The sequence below is a fragment of the Camelus dromedarius genome, chromosome 1 (assembly GCF_036321535.1).
Source record: "Camelus dromedarius isolate mCamDro1 chromosome 1, mCamDro1.pat, whole genome shotgun sequence".
NCBI lineage: Eukaryota > Metazoa > Chordata > Mammalia > Artiodactyla > Camelidae > Camelus > Camelus dromedarius.
This window is the reverse complement of record NC_087436.1, coordinates 80,554,165-80,579,845: the sequence shown is the minus strand read 5'-3', so window position 1 is coordinate 80,579,845 and position 25,681 is coordinate 80,554,165. Positions and strand designations below refer to the sequence as shown.

At 36.0% G+C, this 25,681-nt stretch overlaps 1 protein-coding gene across 6 annotated transcripts in view; it reads left to right on the top strand.

Moving 5' to 3' along the window:
• Positions 1 to 25,681, top strand: part of WDFY3 (WD repeat and FYVE domain containing 3) — a 242,948-nt gene that overhangs the window by 62,600 nt on the left and 154,667 nt on the right. For all 6 annotated transcript variants that reach the window (XM_064485992.1, XM_064485989.1, XM_064486001.1 and 3 more), the window contains exon 3: positions 19,975 to 20,185. In XM_064485992.1, coding sequence (XP_064342062.1) covers positions 20,006 to 20,185 — 180 coding nt within the window. In that variant the 5' untranslated portion in view covers positions 19,975 to 20,005. The remainder of the gene's footprint in view (positions 1 to 19,974; positions 20,186 to 25,681) is intronic.

Sequence of the window (25,681 nt, the reverse complement as noted above, 5' to 3'; positions counted from 1 at the left end):
CTCCATAGTGTTTTCCATAGGGGCTACATCATTTACAGTCCCACCAACAGCGCACAAGGATTGAGTTATGTTTTGTGGCACCTAAAAATTTTATGAAATTTAAATTTCAGTATCCATACATAAAGTTTTATTAGAATACAGCCATGCTTTTTAATTTACCTGTTGTTTGTTGTTGCTTTCACACTACAATGGTAACAGAAACCATATGGTAAAATATTTACTATCTGGCCCTTAAAGAGAAAGTTTGCCCACCCTTGCTCTAGAATACAGTATTGTGGCCAGCCAAATGTATGCGTCATGCTCTGCCTCCCAGCAGCCAGGAGGGTAATTACTGGATACTGAAATCTCTGCTAACACTGTAGCTTAAAAATGTAAATGTCAGCGAGAGTGTGGTTTCTGCTTCACTTCTGCCTTTCAGATCTTGGACAAGTTGGTTTGATTGGCTGAACCTAAATGTAGCAAGAACCTATTGCATAGGAGTCTGGAAACCCTGCTCTTTGCTTTACAGCCTCTATACTGTAAACACTCTGCCTAATTCAGTTCTTACTGCCTTTGCAGAAGTTACCTCTTAGCTTCAATTCTTCTTCAGTAAAAGCAGACTAATAGATTTCATCCTCTATTTGTCTGTGTATGTAATACTGAGCCATACTTAATGCAGAAGGTCTGTGATGTTCAACACTGTCTATAATTTATTGCTTTCTTAGACACAGGACTGTAGAAATTTTAGTATTGATATTATATACATTTATATTTTATGAGGAACACATGTATAAGCTTTAAGCAAAATATTCATATCAGGTAATGAAAAATTACTCTTAGCAACCTCACAAGTAATAGACTTTGCCTTTAAAGTAGCTAAATCAGGCCAATCAGATAAGGATTCAGGGAAGCATTTCCTGTGAGGATATTCTGGTGAAAGAATATTTTTAATTCATATTCTTAGTCATAGTATTCTAGCTCTTTGAGGTTAAATCTAAATATTCTCAAGCCTAGGCCTTGGGAAAAAGATAAATAAAAGCACAAGAGTATAAAGAGAAAAAGAAGAGGCATATGAACTAAATAAAACGTAAGCTTCTGAAGTGCTAGTGAGGCCTGAGCATGGTGGTGTGCTGATGAATGTTTAACAGCCGACTATTCGGGGGCTGGGGGACCAAAACCAAGGGCCCCCTATTTTTGGTATTTGTTGATTTCTTTGGTATAAATGGTCTCACCATGGCTGGTTTCAGGCTGTTAATGGTCTGACATCTGGCTTTCTGCAAGTTCTGAAAATTGAGCCACTGTGCTGGTGTGGACTGGATCCACCCCACTCCTTAGCTGAGCCTGAGAACAAGGTAAGGAACCCTAGACGAGGCAGGAAGAGTGGGCGTTTCCGTTTACAGTGAATATGCAGGAAAAGACTCCATGAAATCCGAACTTCCCTTTAAGTCAAAAGTGATCACTTCATAAAAATAATATAAAAGTACATTTTATTTAATTTATATTTTATTCACAGAGTAATAAGATGAATAGTTTCTGTTGATGTTGTAGTCAGTTTTTCCTAAGATGATTATCTCATTATTTTTCTTTAATGGAAAATTTGCTTGGAACATGTTAAATTGCATAATACATTATTGTCTTTAATTGCTAGTAATACTTTTATTTGTAATTTACTTTGATAAATTCTGCCAGGAAATTATTTCCTTAGCATTCTGAATATTATTCCTTACTTGGGGTTATGTGGTTGAGTGTATGGTGTGAGGATTGGGAAAGACTTGAGCTAAAGAGAACAGGAAACTCAAAGATAAAGAAAGTATAGTTTGGTGTATCTAACATTTCCCTTATCTATCGGACGTGTCTTAAGGTACTAAGAATTCTCAGCCTAGATATTACACACATGAATTGTATTTCTTGCTGCCAGTCTGGTTACACCCTTGGTGGAATATACACAGAGTAAACATGAGTTTTATGTTCTTTTTTTTTTTTTTTAACTTCTTAGGAACAAAAATACTTGGGATAATTTTGTCCAAATGTTTTTAGAGAAGAACAAATAGTACTGTCATTGCTAGAAATAGCTAGAAAATAAAAACACAGTTGCTTTCATAAACAAAATTATTTCATAAAGACAAAGAGACAATTTCCATTTAATAAAAATAGCACTGGTCTTGGAGTTATGTGTCTTGAGTTCAAATTTCAGCTAATGCTAATGTTAAGGGTCTTCTTGGCAAGTTGCTTTAACCTCTCTGAACTTCAGTTTCATCTGTAAAGTAGGCATTGTACCACTTATGGTAGGAAATGAACGAATACATTTCTGTGAAAATACCTAGCATTGTATGTGGCCGTGGATCCTGACTATTTCCTAGACAAAACCTGACACAGAGGCTGGAAACAAGAGTTCCTTAGGGATTAACTCCAGCCCTGGCTGCTAATTGCTCACGCTTTCCCTTTAGACTCTTAAAGTGATTCAAGGGCAGAATGGCTGGTATTTTTCACTTGGAAAAACTGATTACAAATCATGTGTAGAAAAGTTTGCATGTGAAGAATTAACATGCAGAGAACAAAGCTGCAAAAGCCTGATTGACTAGAACAGCCTGTGGATGGGCCAGTGAAGTCCATTCGGGTTTTTTTTTTTTTTTTTTTTTTTTGGGTCTGTTGTTGAATGTATTTTTAATGTACATAATCTTCTTCGACACTCTTCCTTCCCACAGCCCTGCCACTCTGCAGCTAGATTAGGTTTCCCCCAGGGTCTTGTGCTTCCCTGGTATAGTATGTAACACTTATATCACACCCAGACTCTAAGCTCCATGAAACCAGATACCTTAAAAGAGTTGTTATTTCATAACAAATGGTAAAATGGTAAGTGTCACATGTGCTAGTTGTTGATATTTACCACTATATCCCAGGGGTCTCCCTAGAACAACCGTGGCTTACATTTATAATTTACTCTTGATTCAGAATATTATAGTACGAAAGTCATTATCCCGAGCCATAATTTCTTAGAAATGGTGGCAGATTATGGCCAAATTCTAATAACTACAGAATGCTAATTGAAAGTTGCTCTCTTTTATTAAGCCAAGTCTAGGTTATAATACTACAGAACCATTGTGGTGTTCCCAGTGTGATTTTCTTTTGATGGAGACCATAGGTAGGCTTGTCTGAGGATTGGAAGAAGCTCAGATTTATTTTATTATTAAAAGCTGCATGATTTATTTTGATATAATAACCCAGTTTTATTTCCTTTTTATTCCCCTCTGGTACTGAAAATCTCTGGATCTGAGGGACGTTGACTGGTTTGGCTCTTCCCTCTCTGAGCCAGGTCTCATTTTCTTATAGTTTATTATACATGGCAAGTTACCATTACTGGCCAAGAGAGTTATTCCCTTCTCCCCAAGAGAAGGGAGAAATCTATCTGGACTTTATTTTGTTTGTGCTATTCTAATAGTCACAAATGTTTAAAAAAAAAAAAAACTTTCAGCCAAATATTCCTACAGATACAAGTTTTTTTCTTGTTACTTGCAGAGCAGATAAAGTTTAACTTTAAGGGAATTTTTTAATGTCAGAGGAATAAAAAGGTCAAATTGAGGAATAGCTAGGAATCACTTTAGAAAAAAATACCTACTTGTATCTGATTTAAATATGGTTTAATTGAGAGTGCTTTAAAAGATGAAATAGTGGTTATTTAAGTAATTTTAATTGTCTAATGTAATACATAATTCTTATAAAACAGTGATTTGTTGGGCCTAGTTTAACTAAATTTAAAAGTATTGCAAAGTAATTATTTCCTTTAAAGAACTGTACAGTTAATGAGGGACCGGCACAACCCTTCTGAAGCATTTAGTGTTGTTGTTCTTTAGTGTGTGTTCTTGCATAATATTTGTTTTGTGTGCATGTATTTCTAATTTTCAAGAACTGGTATTGTCTGTTTATTTCATCCTATTTCTTGGTTCCTTTCACTCATCACTGTGTTTTTAAGATGCATCTATATGAAATATATACTTTTAAATGAATGTGAATGTGTATCAACCCTGTTTTACTAATTCACTTTCTTAGTGATAGAACCTCTAAATAACCTTCAAGACCCCAGTCACCACAAAAAAACAATTCAGAAAACATCCATTTACAAGTCCTCACCCCTACGAATTTCTTTGGCTTATCTGCTGAGGAGCAGAACGCAAGGCTGAATAATAATGCACACTGTCCTTTAGATCTTCTACCTGGCTGTTTTCCCATCAGTCACGTGTGTGGGTCGTGTCCACATCTCCAAGAACACGGGGCATTTTCCAGCTTTCTGCTTGTTGCTAATCTAATAGGGGTAAAGTGGCATTTCCATATTTTAGTCTACATTTCTTTGATTACTGAGTAAATTAAAATATCTCTTGATATATGTTTGATGGCCTTCTAGTTTTGTTGCTCATATCTTTTAAAATCGGGATTGCTGTGTTTTTCTTGCTGATTTGGAAATTTCTTGTAAATTCTAAATTATAAACCTTTTAGTTTTAGACATTTCAGGTATCTTCTCCCATTGTGTTACCTCAGTTTTTGCTTGATTCACAATGTTCTTTGCTGAGCCAAAATATTTAACTTTGATGTAATCACATTCATTTTATTTTTGCGTATGGTGTGCAGCTCTGAATATATGCTTAAGAAATTCTTACCTGATTCCTAAAGGTATCTTCATAGATTTTCCTCTCTTAACTTTATAGTTTTACCCACCTTTATGTGGCTGAAGGTAGGAGGCTATTTTATAATAAGAGTGAGTCACTTTCCAATATCATCTTATAACAATCACACCCTTTTTGTGACCTTTAATCAAGTGTTAGGTTCCTACTACATTTAAGGGTCTGTTTCTGAGCTCTCATCTGTGCCCTGGTTTGTTTGATCTTATGTTTATCAGCCCCTGGTTTTATTACAATGATTTTGTGGAGGGTTATCTTTAAAATTTTAAAATATAGAAGTTAATTTTCAAGTGTCATGACTTTTCAAAAAGTTTCATTGTTACCTCTTATATTCCTTAAAGACATTTATGTTATGTTTAACACTTAAACTAGTAATCATTATGGTCCTTAAAACATAAGTATTAAAAATTCTTGATCAGTTTCTTTAAATATTATTGTATTAGAATTTGAAATCTATTTTAAAAAATGTAATTAGATATAATTGTTCACAGGTCTCTTTTTTTGTCCCATTTTGTTTAAAGTGTTAAATTTTGCTTCTTAGGGGAAATCTGGATTTGAAATTAAATGAGTTGTTATCTTGTCTGAAGTTTGAGTGTATATTAAATGGTATAAAATTTAATAATTCAGAAATTAAAGGTAAGTGAAGATTTTTTTAAGCCTGGAATAGTAATAGTCAGTTTCATTTTAGTAATCATTACTTTGAAAAACCAGGCCAAATATTTCAAGTAATCAAAATTGGTATAGCTCTCCATATTGTGTGTGTGTGTGTGTGTGTGTGTGTGTGTGTGTGTGTGTGTGTGTGGTAATTAGGTCTACTTATTTATTTATTTTTAGTGGAGGTGCTGGGGATTGAACCTAGGACCTCTTGCAGCTAAGCATGTGCTATACCACTGAGCTGTACCCTCCCCACTAGCTCTCCATATTTTTTAATGAATTAATATGTGTTCTACTAGGAACATAAATTTATGCATAAACCAAAATCAACTACATGTCTTGGAATGACTCAGTTTTGACCATAGAATAGCTTTCCTTAAAGTAATTTCAAAAGGAAAATTAAAGCTGAAAAATAATCTCTTTTCTTGAATACCAAGTCTGCATGCTGCTGTTCTCAACCTAGAAAATTTTGCTTAATACAAATTGTAAATTTTAGAATGTTATATGTACTTTATAGGGGAAATTTGGTTAACAAAATGAAACTTTATACTCTTCACTTACAGAAAAATTTATTTCTTATAGCTTATATTTTTTGTTTAAGCAATTATATTCAAAAGCCTAGACATGTAAAGTAAGATAACTAGGTTATATTTTTTTTAACCTCCAAATGCTAAACCTGCTAGCAAAAATCTGAACTAGGAGATTTTACTGGTACAGCCTTTCTTACCCTTATCTCTCAGCTCTAGTTGAGATAGTAATTGTAAAATATAAGAGGAGCAGAATTGAGAATAATAGCTGGGTGTGCTTGATCCTCTGGTCCTGAAGTAAAAATCAGTACTTTTTTAGGTTGTTCCCCATAGTAATGTTAGGCTTTATTATGAAATGCTAAAAAAGTAAATAAGGAAATCATCGTCTCATCAGCATCAGGGGGTCTGTGCCAGTTTATCAAGGGAGTATCTCATGTGTTTTATTACCTGACATTCCTTCTAAGAGGAGCATGAGGGTACTGTGAGACAAATATGGTAAACTGGGCTGTATTATGCAAAATTATTCACTGTAGTAACTTACTTCACAAGAATAAAGGGCAGTATATCTTAAACATTACTGTTACTATTTCGGGTGGACTTACAAAATGTATTAAGTAGCTAGCTGGTAAGAATAGCATTTCTCCTCTCATTCTTCCCCAAAGGCATTTTTTAAAATAGGCTACATGTGATCAACAGTGAAATGATGTAATTAGGACATGGCTATTTGTGGTAGTCATTCTTATGTTTTGCTGTGGTGGAAAAATAGAGAAATGTAGGCTTCTTATCCCTTTCAGTGAGAATGTACCTGTACCCCCCAGCCACGAGACTGTAAACCCATTGTTGTGTTTCATTTATAAAAGATCTAATGCCAAAAATATGAGAGTAATATTCTGCTTAGCAAACAGTTATGTCCAGTAACTAGTAATTTTTTTCCCTTCAAGTTTGTATCAGTACCATCTTTGATATTTTAAGGTATGTTTCTTTAAAAGGATTTCCTTTCATAAATCTCCTAATTGTTTTCATTCATATACCTCTATTTAAAATTTATAAAGAGTATTTAAAATAATTTTTATAGAGGAGTTTATGGAAAACTTAACAAATAAGTTATCAGCAGGAAGATTTCCTACCTCGTTTCATCCATCCAGCCATCCATAATACATTTATTAATTACCTTCAGCGTGTCAGGTGCTTTGGCAAACACTAAAAAGTTGAGTATGAAAAACACAGGTCACTGACCTCACATTAGATTCATTTTCAAGGAATGGAGGTGGAGCTGCCTGTTCACTGGAGATACCCTCCTCCGTAAATTCTGAATGTCTTTACTGTACCTGGCCTGGGTTGACAAATAGCCTCAGTTGGGATCAGACTAGGTTGCTGAGTGTTGACTGTCAGTACAACAGTCGTGGAGAGGCTTGATGTGGATACCAAGTGCATGCTTTTCTAGGTGATGAGAATGAGTATTTGTGGATTTGGGGTGAATGGATGATAGGAATGGTACAGACGTACACACAGGGTAAGTGAACAGACGTTCTTAGAAAAGGGAACAAACAGCAGACAGGAAAATTGCATATTAATTTCCATTCCCTTTATTACTGATGAGGCCACGCAGCCTTTGACATAGTGTGGTCGTTTTTCTTTTTTGTGAAATGATTGTCTTTTGTCCATTTTTCTATTGGGTGGTTTGTTGCTCTTTCATTGATTTGTAGCCATTCTTTACATATTTTATGCTTTGTTGTTCATTTTAGGTGTTGCAGATATTTTGTTCCCTATTTGTGGCTTGTGTTTACTTTCTGTTGACTTTGTGTACAGAAGTTTTTAATTAAGATGAGGTCAATTGTGTGAGTGTGTAGTTTTTTGTTTTGGGGTTTTTTTTTTTTGGACATTCTTCCTTTCTCTGGGGTTATAAAGATACCTTCCAACATATTCTTCTAAATATTTAAGAAGTTTTGTTTTTCAAATTAATGTCTTAATTGCTTTGGTGGTTAAGGACATGGTGAATATAAGCTACTGAAAGCAGAGCCAGGTGGCTGGAACAGATTCAGGTGGGGCGGGGAGGGCCTTGATAAATATAAATATTTCTTTGAATCAATGATCAAGTTGCTAACGTGGAGCTGGGTTTAAATTGTTTGGGGATTAAGTAAGGTCAAGAACTATCCATTATAGGCTGCCAGGCAGTAAAAAAAAAAAAAAAAAAAAAAAAACTGAGGAGGCCATTTCAGGGAGAGGAAAGACCATGTGGGAAAAGCATCAAGAGTTTGAAATTGCATGGCCTGTTCAGGGAAGAGCAGTTAGGTGATGTGGTGTGAGCAGAGACTGAGAGGAGGAATATTGCAGAAGACAGAGCTTCAAAATTAGATGCACAACAAATTTTGAAGAGCCTTTTATACCTTGCAAAGAGTTTTGACTCTCTCATTACAGGCAATCGTGTCACTTTTAAGGAACGTTATATACTGATCTGTTTGGAATTTTAGGGAAAAATAACCACACCCTAGAGGGGAAAAACTGGAGTTGGTAATCCCACAATGACTTGCATAGAGTAGGCAGGCACTTAAGAAATTAAATTTCAACAATGCTGTTGCTCAGATCTTTTTAGAATTGTTTCCCCGTAATCAGCTGCAGAGTACACAGTGCATTCTTTTGATTATTAGTGGTGAATTTTCAGTCTTTTTGAAAGGATTTGATATTTAGTAGTTGGTAGGAGTTATTTTGGAGGAAGTTTGGAAACTATGGCAAATGAGCAAGCTGGGTAATTCCAGTTAGTACAACGTGATATATGATGACACTGATTTTTAGATGTTTAAATGTTTTCTGAAAAATAAAAGTATAGGAATTCACAGTTTAAACCTTCATTACTGTATAATCAGTCTTGAAGAAGCCAACATTTACCTTTCCTTTATTATTTTTGTTGGTATCATTATTTTATATATTTTTTCATTTGTGAGGATTTACTAATATAATTCTGCCCAGTCTTTTGCATTTGTTGTTTTCCTTTCATTGCTTTCAGACCACAGCATATATTCCAGCTCATTCTGTGATGGTTTGTTGTCGATACTGGGAGGCTGACTCCTTTTGGATGTTCCTCGTCCTCAGTTTGCTGTTGATGCACCAATTCCCTGTGGAGGATTCTGGCTTATTGCTTTTTGTTTTGCCATCATCAGCTTACCAACCAAACCTAACTATTAGTAGTGATTTTTTTTTTTTCTTGCTTCTGCCCCTGCCTCTATGTTGATAGTTCTTTCTAAATTTGTACCAGTTTTTCCTGAATTAAAAACAAACAGAAAACACTATGGGGTACTTAACACCTCCCAACAAAAAAATGGTCATATGGTAATGGTTTATTGTTTTTTCAAGTAATAAAATTGAATTCAAACAAATCATAAAGATCAAAGTTGCCTTCTAAGCCTTTTTAAATAAACAGATAATTTAAAATTTTCTCTAAATTCCTTATCTTAACTTATCTTTGGCTTGAGCTGCCTCTAATTCATTCATCTTCTCAACTTTCATTGATCACTTTTTACTCATTTGTTAATCATGTATTGCCTGTGCCTTATTTACCAGGCACTGTGTTAGACATTGAGGGAAGGAGTTGCATAAAGGCATGATCTCTGCCTTCCATAATCTTATATTACTTGTCCAGTGTTGGAAAAAAGACAAATAAAATAAGTTACATAACATGGGGAGAAATGCTATGATAAAGATATGCACAGGATTATATGGGGGTATATGAAGGCACAGAACTGTGAAGGCTTAGCAGGGAGACCTGCAGGAGACAAAGTATGTGTGGAATAAAGAGGAAAGGTGGGAGGTGAATAGGGTTAGATCTAGGGGCCAGATAATGAAGAGCCATGGTTCGACTTTCCCTGAAAGTGGTGGGAATCACTGCCACATTCATTTGTTTCTTTTAGTTCTGTACTAAATCCTTGGCTAGGTGTTAAGAACTTGGAAAGCATAGCCTGCTTTCAGGGAATTCATAATTTAATAAGGGATACTGATAATTAAGCAGAAAGAAATAATCTTTAAGCACCTAGGTGACTTTTCAATTAAGAATAAATGGTTGTCAGTATAATTTCTTTTCTGGAGATGTTTAAGAACTTCAATGTTTACAAACTATGAAGACTTTCTATAGGATGAGAACTAGGATGCGTAAATTGTAAGTTTTACAAAATTTTACATGTAACATGTAATTTTTTATCAGGAATAGTAAACCTACACATCCAGAATTCAGAATGTCTGCACATAAAATCTACTACTACTATATAGTAGGTGTATGACATTTATTCACCCATCACTTACTATGAACTAAGGATACAAAGTTAAGTAAGATTTGGTTCCCACCATTGAAGAAATTACAAGTTAATGGGAATAAATAACCACTAATTGGTCTGTGTTACAGCAGAATAGCAGTAGTAATAGCTGTCGGTTACTGTGCACAAGTGCTGAGTAGTGCCTCGTTTTTGAATTACACCAGAAGACCACTCTGAGGTTGGTTTTGGAAGTTACTCTCTTCTCACACATGAGAAATCTGATGCACAAAGACGGTGACTGACCTGCTGAAGGTACAACAGCTGGTAAATGGTGCAGCTAAGATTTGAATCCAGGTAACTAGTTGCAAAGCCTGTGTAACCACAGTGCTATATGGTCTCTCTCAGTGATGAATATTTTATACCAGACTATAACTGAAGTACCATGGTGTAAGATACAGCAACAAATTCCGCCTGGAGGTTTGGGAAAGACTTCTCTGAGAAAGTGACCTTAGAGCTTAGCTCTAAGCCCTAAGGAGAAGTAGAAGAGGGGGGGGCGTCCTTGGCAGAAAGTACACGACACAAATACACAAAGTGCTCAAGAACCCAAGAAGGCTGGGAGATACTTTCAGTGCAGCAGAATTTAGAGTGAAACAGGTGGCCTAGTGAGAGAAGAGTCTGTAATCATAAATGGGGCCAGAGGGTCTAAGAGTTTAGATAGTAGATTAAGGTACTTTGGTTTATTCTTAGGCAATAGGGAATCAGCAGAGGTTTTAAATCAGAAAAGTGATATGGTATCTACTTTGGTCAGCAGAGGTTTTAAATCAGAAAAGTGATATGGTATCTACTTTGGTTTTCAGAAAAAAACTGAGGAGCTGTAGGGAAGATGCACTCAAGACAGCGCTACCAGTGATGGTAGTGAGATTGAGAATAATTTTATCCATCGTTTCATAGAACCAGGTTTTGGTTTTCTTGATTTTCTCTGTTCTCATGTTTTTAGTTTCATTGATTTGTTGCCCTAATTTGTTATTTCTTTCCTTTTGCCTTCTTTAGGCTTAAATTGCTCTTTTTTTTCCCCTTGTTTCCTAAGGTAGAAAGTCAGGCTATTTAAAAATCTTTATTCTTTTGTGATATATGCAGTTGGTGCTACAGATGTCCCTCTAAGAAAGAACGTTTTTCACTGCATTTTACACATTTTGATAAGTTATATTTTCATTTAGTTTAAAATATTTTAAAATCTCTTGACACTTCTTTGACTTGTTTTTTAGATACATGTTTAATTTCCAAATGTTTGGGGCTTTTCCAGCTGTCTTTTGTTACTGATTTCCTGTTTAACTCCATTGTGATCGGAGAGCACATTTTGTATGATTTCCGTTCTTTTGAATTTGTTAAGGTGTGTTTATGGCCCAGTGTGTTACCTGTCTTGGTGAGTGTTCCACGTGAGTTTGAGAAGAATGTGTGTTCTGCTGTGGCTGGATGGAGTGTTCCATAAATGTCAGCTGTAGTTCTGGTTGATTGATAGTACTGTTCAGCAAACTGTGTCTGTATTGATTTCCTGCACACTTGATCTGTCAGTTATGGCATGAGAGCTGTTGCTGTCTCCAACTCCAATAGTGGGTTTGTCTTTTTCTTCCTTCAGTCCTATCAGTTTTTGCCTCATATAGGTGAATACTCACATTAGGCTTACATATGTTAAGGATTGCTAAGTCTTAGAGAATTGAACTTTCTGTCCGTATGTAATGCTCCTCCCTATCCCTGATGGCTTCCCTTGTTATAAGGAAAAGTCGTGTTGTCTAAAGTTAATGTAGCCACTCCAGCTTTACTTCATTGGCTTCAGCATGATGCACCTTTCTCCGTTTCTTTACTTTCAGCCTGATTATTTAAAGTGGCTTTCTTGTAAACACTATTGAGATGTGTTTTTTTAATCCATTCTGACATTGTGTCTTTTAATTGGTGCATTTAGACTATTCACATTTAAAGTGATTGTTGATACAGTGAGATTAAAATCTGTCATGTTTATAACTTCCCTATTTGTTGCATTTGTTATTCTTTTCCCCCACTGTCCTTCTGTCTTCTCTGGCTTTAACTGAGCATTTTACATGATTTCCTTCTGTCTCCTCTCTTTGTGTATCAATTAAACTTTTTAGTGGTTGCCCTAGAGTGTACATTTCCTACAAATTTTGGTCTGCCTTCAAATAACTCGAGTAGAATATGTGTATCTTTTAAAAGTAATCCCAACTCCTTGTGAGATTGCTGTTATTCATCTCACTGATTCATAAACTATAATCACCCAATACATTATTGCTACTCTTACTTTAAAAACAATCTTTTAAATCAGTTAAGGATAATAACAATTTTTATTTTAACTTCATTTATTCCTTCTCTGACAGCCTTCTCTTAGTTACATAACAGGCTTACCCTGGAGGTACTGCCAATTTGGTCCAAACCACCTTAATGAAGTGAGTATTGCAATAGAGCAAGTCACATGAAGGTTTTGGTTCCCCAGCACATGTGAAAGTTATTTTTACACTGTAGTATAGCCTGTTAAGCATGCAATAGCATTATATCAAGAAAAACAATGTACATACCTTAATTAAAAAATACTTTATTGCTAAAAGATGCTAACCATAACCAACAACATAGGGTTGCCACAGACCTTCAGTTAGGAAAAACACAATCAGTGAAGTGCAGTAAAACACATTATGCCTGTACAATTTCTGACCTATGTCATTTTTCTCTCCCTGAACAACTTTTAATATTTCTCTCATGGCAGGTCGCCTCACAATAAATTTCCACATTTTTTGATTTTCTGAGAAATTCTTTATTCTTCTTTCACTTTTGAAGGATAATTTTATTAAATATAGAATTCTAGGCTGGTAGGTTTTTCTTTCAACACTTCAAATATTTCCCTCCATTCTCTTCATGTCTGCATGCTTTGGATGAGAAGTCCACTGTAATGTTCGTTCCTGATCTTTCATAGGTAAAGTGTTTCTCCTTCCCTCACCCTTCTTAACTCACTCCCTTTCCAGATTCTCTCTTTATTTTTGACTTTCTATAGTTTGAATATGAAATGCCTAAATGTAGTCTTTTAGGTATTTAATCTTGTTTGATAGTCTCTGAGCTTTTGGTATCTGTGGTTTAATGTCTGTCATTAAATTTAAAGTTCTTAAACATTGTTACTTCAAATATACCACTGGTCTAGTCTCTCTTCTCCTGGAAGCTTCTGTTGATTTATCTCCAGGCTCACTAATCCTTTCCTTGGCCATAACCAGTCTGCAGTTGAGCTCATCAAAGCATTCTTCATATCTGTTACAGTGCTTTTGATTTTTATCATTTCTTTTTTTTTTTTGTATAAATGTATTTTTATTGAAGTTTAGTCAGTTTACAACGTTGTGTTAATTTCTGGTGTACAGCATAATGCTTCAGTAATACATGAACATACATATATATCATACATGAACATAAATTTTTCTTTTTAAAAAACAATTTTTTAGAGGGGTAGGTAGTTAGATTTACTTATTTATTTTTAGAGGAGATACTGCAGATTGAACCCAGGACCTCATGCTTGCTAAGCATACGCTCTACCCCTTGAGCTATATCCTTTCCTTAGAGCATGGTTGGTGTGGTTGTTAAGTGTGGAAGAGGGGAACTGTTTTATAATCTTATGATTAAAAGTCAGTGTTTTAGTGGGCCTGTGACTCTGGGCTGTGACCTTCCCAAGTGTTTCCCTTGGGCTGTTTCTTCTCTCAGCCAACAGCACCCCCCACCCCTTAGGTGAGACTGGAACGCTGGGAGTGGGTAGGGGGTTGGAGTGGGAAGGATGCCCTTCCCTCAGGTGAGATGAACTAAGATACATTTTTCCACCCTGGAGAACAGGCCTTTATTGTGGAGTTTGCTCTGGGAACATTTCACAGTAATTACTCTTCCCCTCCCTCTGCCAGAGCCAAGAGGGGATCTTTCCCAGATCTTCTCTGTGAGAATCTGGTGGGGTTCCTGGAAGCCCAGCCTAGGAAAGTTGTGCTGAGAGCCTGGAGACTATGGCCCCCAGGAGCTTCACCCTCTCATGCGTGTCCACTCTTGAGCCCGTAGCAGCTCTTTATACTTACATTTAAGTGTCCGCACCAGTTTATGGCTCCAGGGCTTTCTATTCTAGATAAGCATATTTCAGCTGTAACTTTCTGGACTTGCCTGTCTCTCCAGATTTCAGGGATTACTTTGCCTTGCAGCCTCAGTTCCCTGAGGGTTTGAGGAAAGTCCTTCGTTTCCAGTTTATTCAGCTGTTTCTTACGTAAGCACAGGAGTGATGACTTCTAGGCTCCTTACATTTTGGTGCTGAAATCCTGACTTTTTAAAATTTAACTTCTTTTTTTCTCCTAACTTCATTCCTTAATATGGATGCACCATGGGTTACCTATGCCTCCATTAAAGGACTTGGCTGTTTCTGACTTTTCGTTATTATAAACAATTATAAAAACGTACAGTGCGGCAAACCGCCTTGTACTGTGAGTATTACTCTAGGTCAGCTTCCTGGAAGAGGCATTACTAGATGAAACAGTAGGTATGTGGATACTATGAGATTGCTCTGAAAAAGACTACTAGTTTATAATTCTAATCAGCAAGTTGTATACAGTTCCATTTTTTTCTATTCTTACTATGTAATATGTTTTATAAATCCTATTAATTTTTGCAAAGCTGAGCAAACAGTTGTACTTGTTTTTATTTGCATTTCTCTAATTATTAGTGATTTTAAGTACCTTTTCACGTGTGTGTTTTGTTGCATTTCATGTGAAGAATATTTCCTGGAGACAGTCTATTTCTATTCCATCCTTATGTTGGTATTAGGTTGTTGATTTTTAAGAGTCCCATGAATAGTCTAGTTATTAATACTTTGTTATAAGGGTCATTATTATTTTTGCCTTTCTGTCATTTGTCTTTTAACTTTGTGGTATTTTTAGCTATATATCTGTCTCTCTTTTTTCCTTTTTTAGAATTTATCTTAAACTATAAGTATTTCCTTTTATATTTTCTTCCAGTATTTTATTGTTTGTTTACATTTCAGTCTTTAATCCATTTGGAATTACTAGTTTTTATTTATGAAAATGATAGTTTTAGAGAATCATAAATTTATGTTGTAACCAGTCTGCAGAACTGTAGAATTTTCTCCACAGTATCCAACAGCCCACAATTAGAAATGGACAAATTGTGTGGTTGAATTCATCCAGACATGGGTACTAGTTGGAAATGTGTATAGCTTAGGAGTGCAAGAGAAATGAAGAAATGAATCTGAATGTCACTGAAGAGGTTAAACATAGTCTAATCTCTGCTGAGGAATAGGAAGATTGGGAAAAGTCAAGAATAAGGGATACCATTGAGGACCAGAGATTTAGGGAGCGAGAAAGTGGGTGGATTGAAAGTTATAATCTCAGAGTAAGATTTTGGAACTTGAAATTTCAGAAATAGAGAAATTCTTAGTAGTGATAGGTCAGGGATATGGCCCTGAATGCCTTTGGCCTACTATGCAGTGTGCCATCCCTCCTCTGAGGATACTGAATATGTGATCACAGAGCTGAATGACTTGAACTAGAGATTAGTGGAGATGTGTATAATGCAAAATATGTCAGTATTAAGCAGTCATAGATTACAGAAGCATTGTGCTACAGAAATTCTTTTACAGGTCTTTTATCCAAAATTTTGAACACATATTCTTATAAACTTTCAGAGAATGCTGGGGAATCTCGGGTCAGCCTGCAAAAGTTTATTCCATAATATAATTTAATTATACTATATTAATCATATCAAATAATCTAACTGTCATTTAATTATTAGGGTAAATGTGTCTTGAGGGCTCCCAAAACAGCAGTGGGGGCCCTAGAAGGAAGAGTTCAAGAAAGGTGTCAGAGAGAGGTCAACAGTGGCTACTCGTAATTGGAAGTCATATCTAAGGGAAGCCTTCTTAAATGAAGGCAGTGCTTTTGCTTTGGAATACGCTTTTGTCTATGAAGAGAGAAAATTAAGCACACTGAAAAGATGCTTTGAGAAATTGTCTAGTGCAGTGTATGTATAGGATGATGAGTTTACTGATGAGGTGGGGAGGATGGGGGATTTTGGAAACAGATCTGAAGTAATTATATTTTGCCATATAAATGAGATGGCCGATCTTGTAATATCTCGTAGGTGGGACTAAAACCTGATCATGACTGTCCTTGAAGGCAAAAAGCTTAATGTTTCAGCAGATAGAAATTTTAATTCTAATTCAGGGTTTATAGTACTTATAGTTCTTTTTCAGTGTATAGATTTGATCGCTGGGTTACGTTCACAGTATGTTGGGAGCCTCTCAGAGCTTCGCCTACATACTTCACAAGTGTAAGAAGTTTTGCCTTTGCTCTCCATGGTATAAGAAAAAGTGGGATTTTCCCCCAGAAAGTTTAAGAAAAAAATAAAAGCCTGAGGAATTACTTACAATTCTTTAATGAAACTGTAAGATTTTCTGAAGTAATGTGAGCTACTTATTTCTTCTCTTGTGGAATTAAGGAGTTACTTAGAAAAGATACGTTAAGTTTTTAGCCAAGCTACTCAAAGGCCATTAATTACTTGACACATACTTTTTACAAATTTAGACTACTTTCTTCTTCTATACCCTTCTGTAATTTAAATGATGACAAACTGTTTAAAGGATTTAAATAATTTTTCAAGCATTTCCAGAGGATTTTCAAGCATTAACACAAGAGATTAGAATAAGAAATACTGTCTGAGCTCATTGCAATAATTATCTCCTTGCTATTTAAATAACCCCCTGTTGGCAGTGCAAACACTTTTCTCTTGTGAAACAAAATAGAGTTTATATTGGAAAACTAGTTCTTATACACAATAATCTTTGTAAATATTTTGAAAACCCCTAATAACATTACCCCCCAAATAATCATTCTATGATTTGTCCCCACTATTATTAAATTTTGCCTGTCTCTTCTATATTGGTTTATAAACCTCTTATTGAGCATCTAAGAAATAAATGTTCCCTTAATTTTTTATCATTTTGTAAGTCTCTGAAACACTGTAAGAGCCTATGCTGTTTCCTTTCCCTTACTTGCTTAAATAACTAAAATGTAAATGAAAAGGAATTAAATGTTACATGATCAAGTTGAGGAAAGATAAGAAATTTTTAAATTACTGAATGTAACTAATGTCCTTGGCATTTCACAAAAAGGATGTGATTTTACGTACATGGTACACAAAGGCTGTGAGGAAAGATTTTACTGTTGTGAGAAACCCAAGACTCAAGGGAATTAAGAGCCTTTCACCTGAAGTTACCTATCTTATACGGGCATATTTGTACAGGATGGACCGAAAAGTGCCTGTTCTTTTCTTCCCTTTCACTGCTGAAGAGTACTTTAAACATGGTAGTTCTTGTTCTAAATTATACTCTACATTATAAACATTGAAGTATAAACAAAACAATGAGTCAGCAATTTGATATACTTAAGTATTCCTTGGTAAATTAGGAGAAAAAGAGAAATCTGATTTTTTTCCATCACTGAGATTATCTGAGTAATTGAGAATACCAGTAAACCCATTTAGCTGACTGATATATATACACCCCTTTGTATCTGATAAATATTATATAACGATGGCACAATAGCTTGATTACATCTGGTTAATGTTTGTCATTGTGTTTGTGAGTTTACTGAAATAAATGTTGATTAATTTAGTGCATCTTCAGAAAAATTAAAAAATTTTTCCATTCGAGTTGCTACTTGTTGCTAAAAAAAAATTAATATTCTAGAATCAAGTTGCCAAGAATTCTGTAATTTAAAATGGGCACGTGAATATGAGTAAGCGAGAAGGGCTGGACCAGGAGGTGGGAGTCCTGGATTCCCATTCAGTTCTTTTTCCCTGGGAGATTTTGAGCAAGTTGTTCTTGTCTTGGGGCCTCACAGAAAGGTAGAATTAATTTTCTCTTTGGCCCACTTGCTTAAGTTGGAATGAGGAGCAAAGGAAATGGTCTGAAAATGCTTTGAAACTCTATAAATAAAGATTGAGGCTTGACTTTTTAATGTCATAGCCCTCTTTGAAAACTGGAGATCCCTTAAAAAAATTATTTTAAAGTTTTAGAGGATCATGAATCCCCTAACTCCTACCCACACACTCTAGATTATGAACTGAATTGTAGGCTAAGACACAGAGCAGATCTATGTACAATCTAAAATGTTAGCTAATTTGCACAAGTTTTATAATTCATTTCAAATGTTATTTTTGGTCTGAGTGTTTTCCAGGATGATAAATACCAACACGTAGTAGGCTGTTTGAATGTATTTGTTGAAATCTTTATATTTACACTTGGAGAACTTAGACACATATTTCTGAGAATGAAATATGTTGAACAACTTTGAACTGGACCGACTGTCATTTTGTAGTTCAGGTGTTCTCCTCGGCCTGCACCTGTGGTCTAAACACTCTTCCCTGCGCCTGGACACCTGGCAGTATTGAGTGCTCTTGGCACAGTGGTCCTTCAGCATAGACGGCCATTGGCAGAGCCCCAGGCGGAGTGTGTCTTCCTGCTCCTCACCTGTGATGAGTCACATCGTGGCCTCCTGTTGGAGTCGAGCTAGGATGCATAGCCATATGCCTGCAGCCACACATGGAATCCACTCAAAATTCTCAAGGACCAGCATGTTTAAGATGCTATTTTTCATGGTTTTAAAAAAAAATCAATAGACAGATGTTTAATAAATAAAGCTCTAGCCTTGCAGTAGTCTCTCATTTCTTAAGAAATGGCATACTGGCTTATGTAGCAAAATTAAAAATTAATCTTCAGGTTATTCCTGCTTTTCTACAGATTAAAAAACAAACTGCCCTTTTCTCAAGTTCTATGTATCTGTAATGTCCTCCCAACCTTCCTTGTTCCTTTTGTAAGATACCCTCTTTATGTGTCTGAAATTAGCTAATTGCTGGCACGGTTAGTGGTGGTTGAAAAGGACTGATGATGCTTTCTGAAAGCTGAGTGTTACTGATTCTGGTGTGTGTTCTGACCCAGTGGTTGGGCTCTTTATTTCTTAACTGCAGCTCTAGCCAGGGATGCATTTTACACTGTGATTCAGTATATACAAATACACCCCTACCTAAAATAAGTTTCATGAAATAATAATTACCCTTCCTACGTGTATTCCAATATCTTCTATTTCACTCATTTTTCCATTGGAATATAGTTGATTTACAGTATTATATTCTATTCCACTTTTTAAAAAATTGCTTGTCATGATCCACGAAATGAGTTAACATGACCTGCCGAAGTGGTCTTCAGTTGTATGATAATATTCACTTTTTTCTTATGATTTATAATATATTTGAGGTTATCATTTAATTTGTATATTTCAAACTATAATGTAAACTCTTCAGCAGGTACCCCAAGTATAATCCTTTATATAGAAAAAAATTAAATAATTAAAAATAGAAAACTTGGTGGGTTTTTTTTTTTTTTTTGGTTGTGTTAGATGTTTTGAGGTGAGGTTTAACTTTCTATTCTCTTATTCTTCATACATATGCTCATCTATTAAACAGCATACTAATTGTAAGATTTGTAATCCCTTTATTTGTTGAACTTGCTGTGACTAACTTAATTGGAAATGCTTGTTGCTTGTCCAGTTAATTTTTTACATTTAATGTTTTACATTTTATCCAAATTGTGGCAAAGCCAGCAGGAACGTTGAGTGCCATGATTCATAATTTGCCATTTAGAGAGATTTCTCAAAATTAGCTTTACCTCTACCTTTTCTGTTTAAAGAGGTAGAAAAAAATATTTTAGATAGAATTTTTTATTTTTTAGATTTTTAATAAGTTCTTCCATGCATGTTTGACCCAGTCAAGGCAATGACATTTTGACTGTGTATGAACATCTCCCTGCAGAATTAGAAGTGTTTATCACCAACCAGCCAAGATGAACATGGTGAAGAGGATCATGGGGCGGCCGAGGCAGGAGGAGTGCAGCCCACAAGACAATGCCTTAGGACTGATGCACCTCCGCCGTCTCTTCACTGAGTTGTGCCATCCTCCCCGGCACATGACTCAGAAGGAACAAGAAGAGAAGCTGTACATGATGCTGCCAGTGTTTAACAGGGTGAGTCCAGGTCGCCAGGCACATGCCTTCTAGGATGGGGTGGTACTTCAGGAATCTTGAGATAGAAAAAAAATGATAGAATGAGTTAATTTTTAAGACGCTTGATGTTTTCATTCCTTCCTTTCAATTTGCTATAATGTGACGTGAGACCTGGTCAGAATGAACTCCCCTTAGTTCTAACAGATAAAAGGAAGATTATGAGTATTTTGTGAAATGTTCCCCTAATGGCTGATATTTGGTAGGAAGGTAGGTTGTAAATTACCACTTAGTTATTTCCATTATCTTTTGAAGTGATGGTTTATGACATCAAATAGTACAGTTGCCCAAGGGCTTTTTACACTTCGAAGAATCATTTTAGTTTGCTTTATTCTGCGGCAGGTTTTCTATAGAGATTTAGTTATAGAGTTATAGGCTCTAGAGAGTCAAAATAGAGTTAACGTTTTATTGCCTTCTGTTGAGTTGATTACATGTAGCAGTCTTAGTGGGGATTTAAAAAATATTCTTTAAATTTTTTATCACAGATTTATATGCACATAGTTTTAAAAAGTCAAGTAGTTCCACAGGCTTATAGGTGCCCTGCTGCTCTCCACTGCTGATTGCAGTGCCGCGTTTGAGTCTTCCAGCTTTTACATAACGTACGTTAATATACCAAATAACTGCTGCTGCTTGATTGTTCAGTTCTAATTGACTTCTTACTGAGGAATGTGAGAATTAGCTTTTTTACCTCCTCACCATGCATACATATATTCCTTCATACGTGCTGCCCTCCTCCTTACCTTTCCACACAATTATACCATTTGTTGAAACAAGATTCAGTGTTTATACTCTGCTGACCCTGGTGTAAATATTATTCATAGATAAACTTTAAAGTAGATCACTATTATTTTTCCATCTTTATAGAACTTGTTTTCCCGAGACTTTATAAAATATCTATCTCAATTTCTGCCTTTCTTCGTGTCTCCTTTTCTCTCTCGTCTTTTCCTCTCCCTTCCCCTGTCCTTCTCTGCCCTGCTCTGTCTCTGCCCTTCTTCTAGGTCTTGCTCCTTCCCTTCCTGTTTCTCTCTCTTTCTCCCCAACTCTGGTGCCCTTTCTCTCTCTCCTCCCCTCCCTGCCCCTTCCCTCCCCATGTCTCTCTCACTGTCTCTCTCCCTCCTTCCTCTTCCCTTATTTCTTCCTCTCCCATGTCCTTCTCTTTCCCCTGCATCTGTGACTCCTTGTCTCCCTGAAAAGTCTCACTTGGTCTCTTTATTGTTTGTTCTCTGGGTCTGCTAGTTTGTCTGAAAATTTCTAGGTTCTTCTTTTTCTCATTATTTTGAAATTTTACTGAGGCTTCCTGATTAACGTTAATCTGCAAACTTGTTCTTTTCAATTCTGGGAAAATATTTTGAAATTCTTTTGGTGAATATTGTCCCCTTTGTGTTTTACATGTTCCCCTTTTCCACAACTCTGTCAATCAGATACTAACTCTTCTGGGCTGACCTTCTGCTGTCATCTTTTTAATTTCCTTAAATTCTTTCTCTTTTTATTCTCTTAAAATTATATAGTGTCTCCCTATCTCAGAAAGTTTTAAAGCTTTGTCAAATTTTCTTATGCTTCTTTCATTGTTATTTGCTCCAAATTGCTGTTTTTCTTGGTTTACATTATTTTCTTTAATATTAGAGTAATATTCAGATATCTGGTGATAACTGTTTATACATTGATAAATATTTAAGAATGAGATGTTGAAACACTGATTGGAAATTATGTAGGGGTGAGACTTTTCCAATGGTAACATAATCTGGCTGGATAAAATGCGGAGATCCTTCAACCTAGGATGTGTTGACATTTCAGGAGCAAGTATTTTCCAGTCTCCTGCCTGGAACATGTACATCAGCTAATGTTTTCTTAAAGAGAAGTTGAACAAGGCTAGTGTTTCATGTTCAGTAGACAGACATTCAATTAATCTCCAGTTTGTACCTGTCAGTGTTCTTGGTTGTGCTGCTGTTACTGTTGTTCTTCTCTGGGGCTTAGACCTCCAGATGTCTGCTGCACGTGAGAGGGGCTTCAATTTCTGGGCTTTAAAATAAGAATAAGAATATCTACCTTCTGGAGTTGGTATGAGAACTAAGTAGATAATGTACTTAAAGCACTTAACAAATGTTTGTCCTCGAGAACTTTTGTCTGTTATTGTTATTGTTGGTACTGCATTAAAAATAAAGACATTGCAGGAGAAAGCAAAGATTATAAACCATTTATGCTGAAATACATTCAGGTTTTGTGTTACACCAAGCCAAAAGCTAATTTGACACCAAAGAGCGGTAGGCCCTACGTATTCCATGCTTATTTGTTTGCTTGTCCCTTCATTTGTACTGTTGTTGTGAACTGCTGATTCATTTGATGAAATTTATATCAGTTAGACATTGTGCCACTTTACTGAATATTGGAGTTTCTGAGAAAAGATACAGTCCAGTCTTGTGAATCTGAAGTACAATGAAGAAGAAAAACATATAATTCTGTTGGAGAAGAGGTAGGTGCATAAACCAATAATGGAGTAACAAAGAAATGTAGTATCAGAGACATGAAGTTCAAGCATGAGTCAAAGTAAAAGGCCAAGCGTTTTGATACGTGCTAGCGTCTATTAACGGTCCAAGAAGTTGGTTTTACGTCAAGGAGAGGCAAAAAGTAAGACTGTCAAGACTGACAGGAGGCACATCATGACAGGTTTTATGTCATATTAAGAGCTGTACTTTTTCCTGGAGGCGTGCAGAGCCAGTGAAGTATATTCTAAGCAATAAAATAAGAGAGGAGAAGGAGCCAAAGCAAGAATGTCTCCTCGGTTTCTAATTTGGGTGGATGTTTTTCCCAGCAGCTAAGAAAGAAGGTGTAGAGGATAGATTCTTTTTGGGGCACTATTTGTGAGCTTCCCAGGTGGAGATATTCAGTCATCAATTAGAAGCTCAGGTGAGGAGTTGTGGCTGGATATGTATTTTGGGGACTACCGTAGAGATGTGGTAGTTGGAACCCTGGAAGGGGACGGGACAGGAGATGACTCATGGCTCACGCTCCACATGAGAAGAGCAGTAGCCAAGGATGAAGCCTGGAGAATATGACTAAGTAATGAAAGAGGGGAACACATAAAGATTACAGAACAGAAGCTGGTCAGTAGCAGTACAGAAAGAATCAGGAGAGGGTGATTATGTAACTCAAGAGACAGAAGTTGCAGGAAGGAGGAGAGCAGTCAGCACTGTCATGTACAATAGAGAGACCCGATAAGATAAGGACTGAAAAGTGTGCATGAGGTTTGCCGGTTGGAAAGTCACTAGATGGTGGAGCCAGAAAGCAATGAATTGAGTTGTGGTTGGGAGACGAGATGAGACGTTATGTACTCGGCTTGTAGAACCGTGGAAGATGAGAGAACAAAAGAGATTGATGGAGGTGAATCTGGCAATAAGAACATTTGTATTTATGTTTCTAGTATTTTACTTTGTTTTTAAAAGTGGGGAAGATCCAGGCATGCTCATGAAGAGAAGGGAAGAAAGCAGCAGAAGGGGGAATTTGGAAATTTTTAAGAGAGTGAAATTGAGAGGAGAGCATGGGTTCAAATTACAGATGGGTAGGTGAGCTTTGAACAAGAGAGAGACACAGCATCCTGCAGGAGAGCATGTTTTGTTGGGTGCGACACAGATTTATATGAAGGTAGTGGGACGTTGAGTGAGATCTTGCTTGATGACCTCAGTTTCCTGTAGTTATCAACAGCAGATGAGGTCTGTTAAAAGTCTGAGGAAGTAGGTTGAGTAGGGGACCTCAGGGCATTGTGATGGTTTGGAATATTACTGAAAAGGAATGAGAGAAAGAATCAAAAAGGGACAACAAAATAATTAAAAAGTATTGAGGACCCAATGAAGATTAGAGAAAGTAAATTTGTACTGGATCTTATCCATGCAGGTGTGTGAATTTTCTCTTGCAGGCACAAAGCAGAGTGTGTATAGAAGTAGAGAAGGAAGACGGATACATTATTTATTGGGATTTAAGTTTTGCTAGGCTGGTAAAGCAGAAGGGCAGGAGTAGAAGGATGGACATAGTAAGAGAGACTAGTTCACATATCACCCATGGGGTTGGATTGGGTAGAATAGGAGCAGAGGATGGAGATATCAGTGTATTTGGGGGGGGGGTGCTCATTTTTTAATGTATGAAATAAGAAGCTGAGAATGATGGAGGAGGGAGATGATAGAGTAGGAGAATGAGGAGAGGTGGGGAAAGGTTTAAAATAGCTATTTTGACAATGGATGAGAGAATTGATTACAGACAAACCATTTTTTCAAGCCCTGTTGAGGTGACAGTCATTAATTTTTTGGAAACAGTTTCAGGAAGTTTGGCTTTGTTTTTGTTTTACTTCAGTATCACAGTGTCCTATTGGCTACTGAGTAGTTTGGAGTAATTCCCTTCTCTCAGACTCACAAACATTGACAAGGTGACGATAATGTTAACAATAGTTAGGGCGATTGTTATTTTCAGCTGTTAACATAAATTAATAATATGTTGCATATGTGTCCCATCGCACGTCATCAGGCTTTCCCAGTCAGTTCAACGAATCAGTTCAAAGAATCATGCAAATACTTGTTTGTTGATTTAAGTAGACTTGAGATGTTCTAGTGATTATTCTTTGTTACTTAGACTGTTTGACTTAGTTCTCTTGTGTTCTGTGTTGCCATTAAGTCTCTAACTATTCTTTCAAGTCAGAAGTTTTTAGTTGGCCCATTAAAAGTACATAAACAGTGGAATATTTCTCTCTTAGCCATAAAAAAGAATGAAATAATGCCATTTGCAGGAACATGGATGGACCTGGAGACTTATCATGTTAAGTGAAGTAAGGTCAGAGAAAGACAAATATCATATGATATCACTTCTATGTGGAATCTTAAAAAAATTACAAATGAACTTATTTAACAAACCAGAAATAGACTCACAATCATAGAAAACAAACTGTGGTTACCAAAGGGGAAAGGGGTGGGGAGGTGGAATAAATTAGGAATTTGGGATTGGCATATAGACACTACTATATATAAAAAAGATAAACAACAAGGACCTACTATAGAGCACAGGGAACTATATTCAATATCTTGTAATAACCTGTAATGGAAAAGAATCTGAAAAGGAATATATATGTAAAAAAAAAAAAAGCACATGTGTATACATTGCCGTAGACCTCACAATGAGCGATTTAAGTATCATAAAGATTCATTCATCTCTTAACTAATGAAAAGATAAAGTTATTTCTGTACCATTGTGACTAATTTTATAATATATATAAATTCTGTTCATTGGCTTATTAACAAAGTAAAATTGTCCTTAGATAAGGCATCAAATCTATTAAATTTTTAAATAGATAACCATATTTATTTAATGTTAACAATTTATACATGAACATTCTCCGCTAGTAAGAAGTAACTTGGGTGAGTGAATAGCTCAGTATGGCTCCAGACTTCCTGCCATGATTGCCCAAAATGAACTGTACCG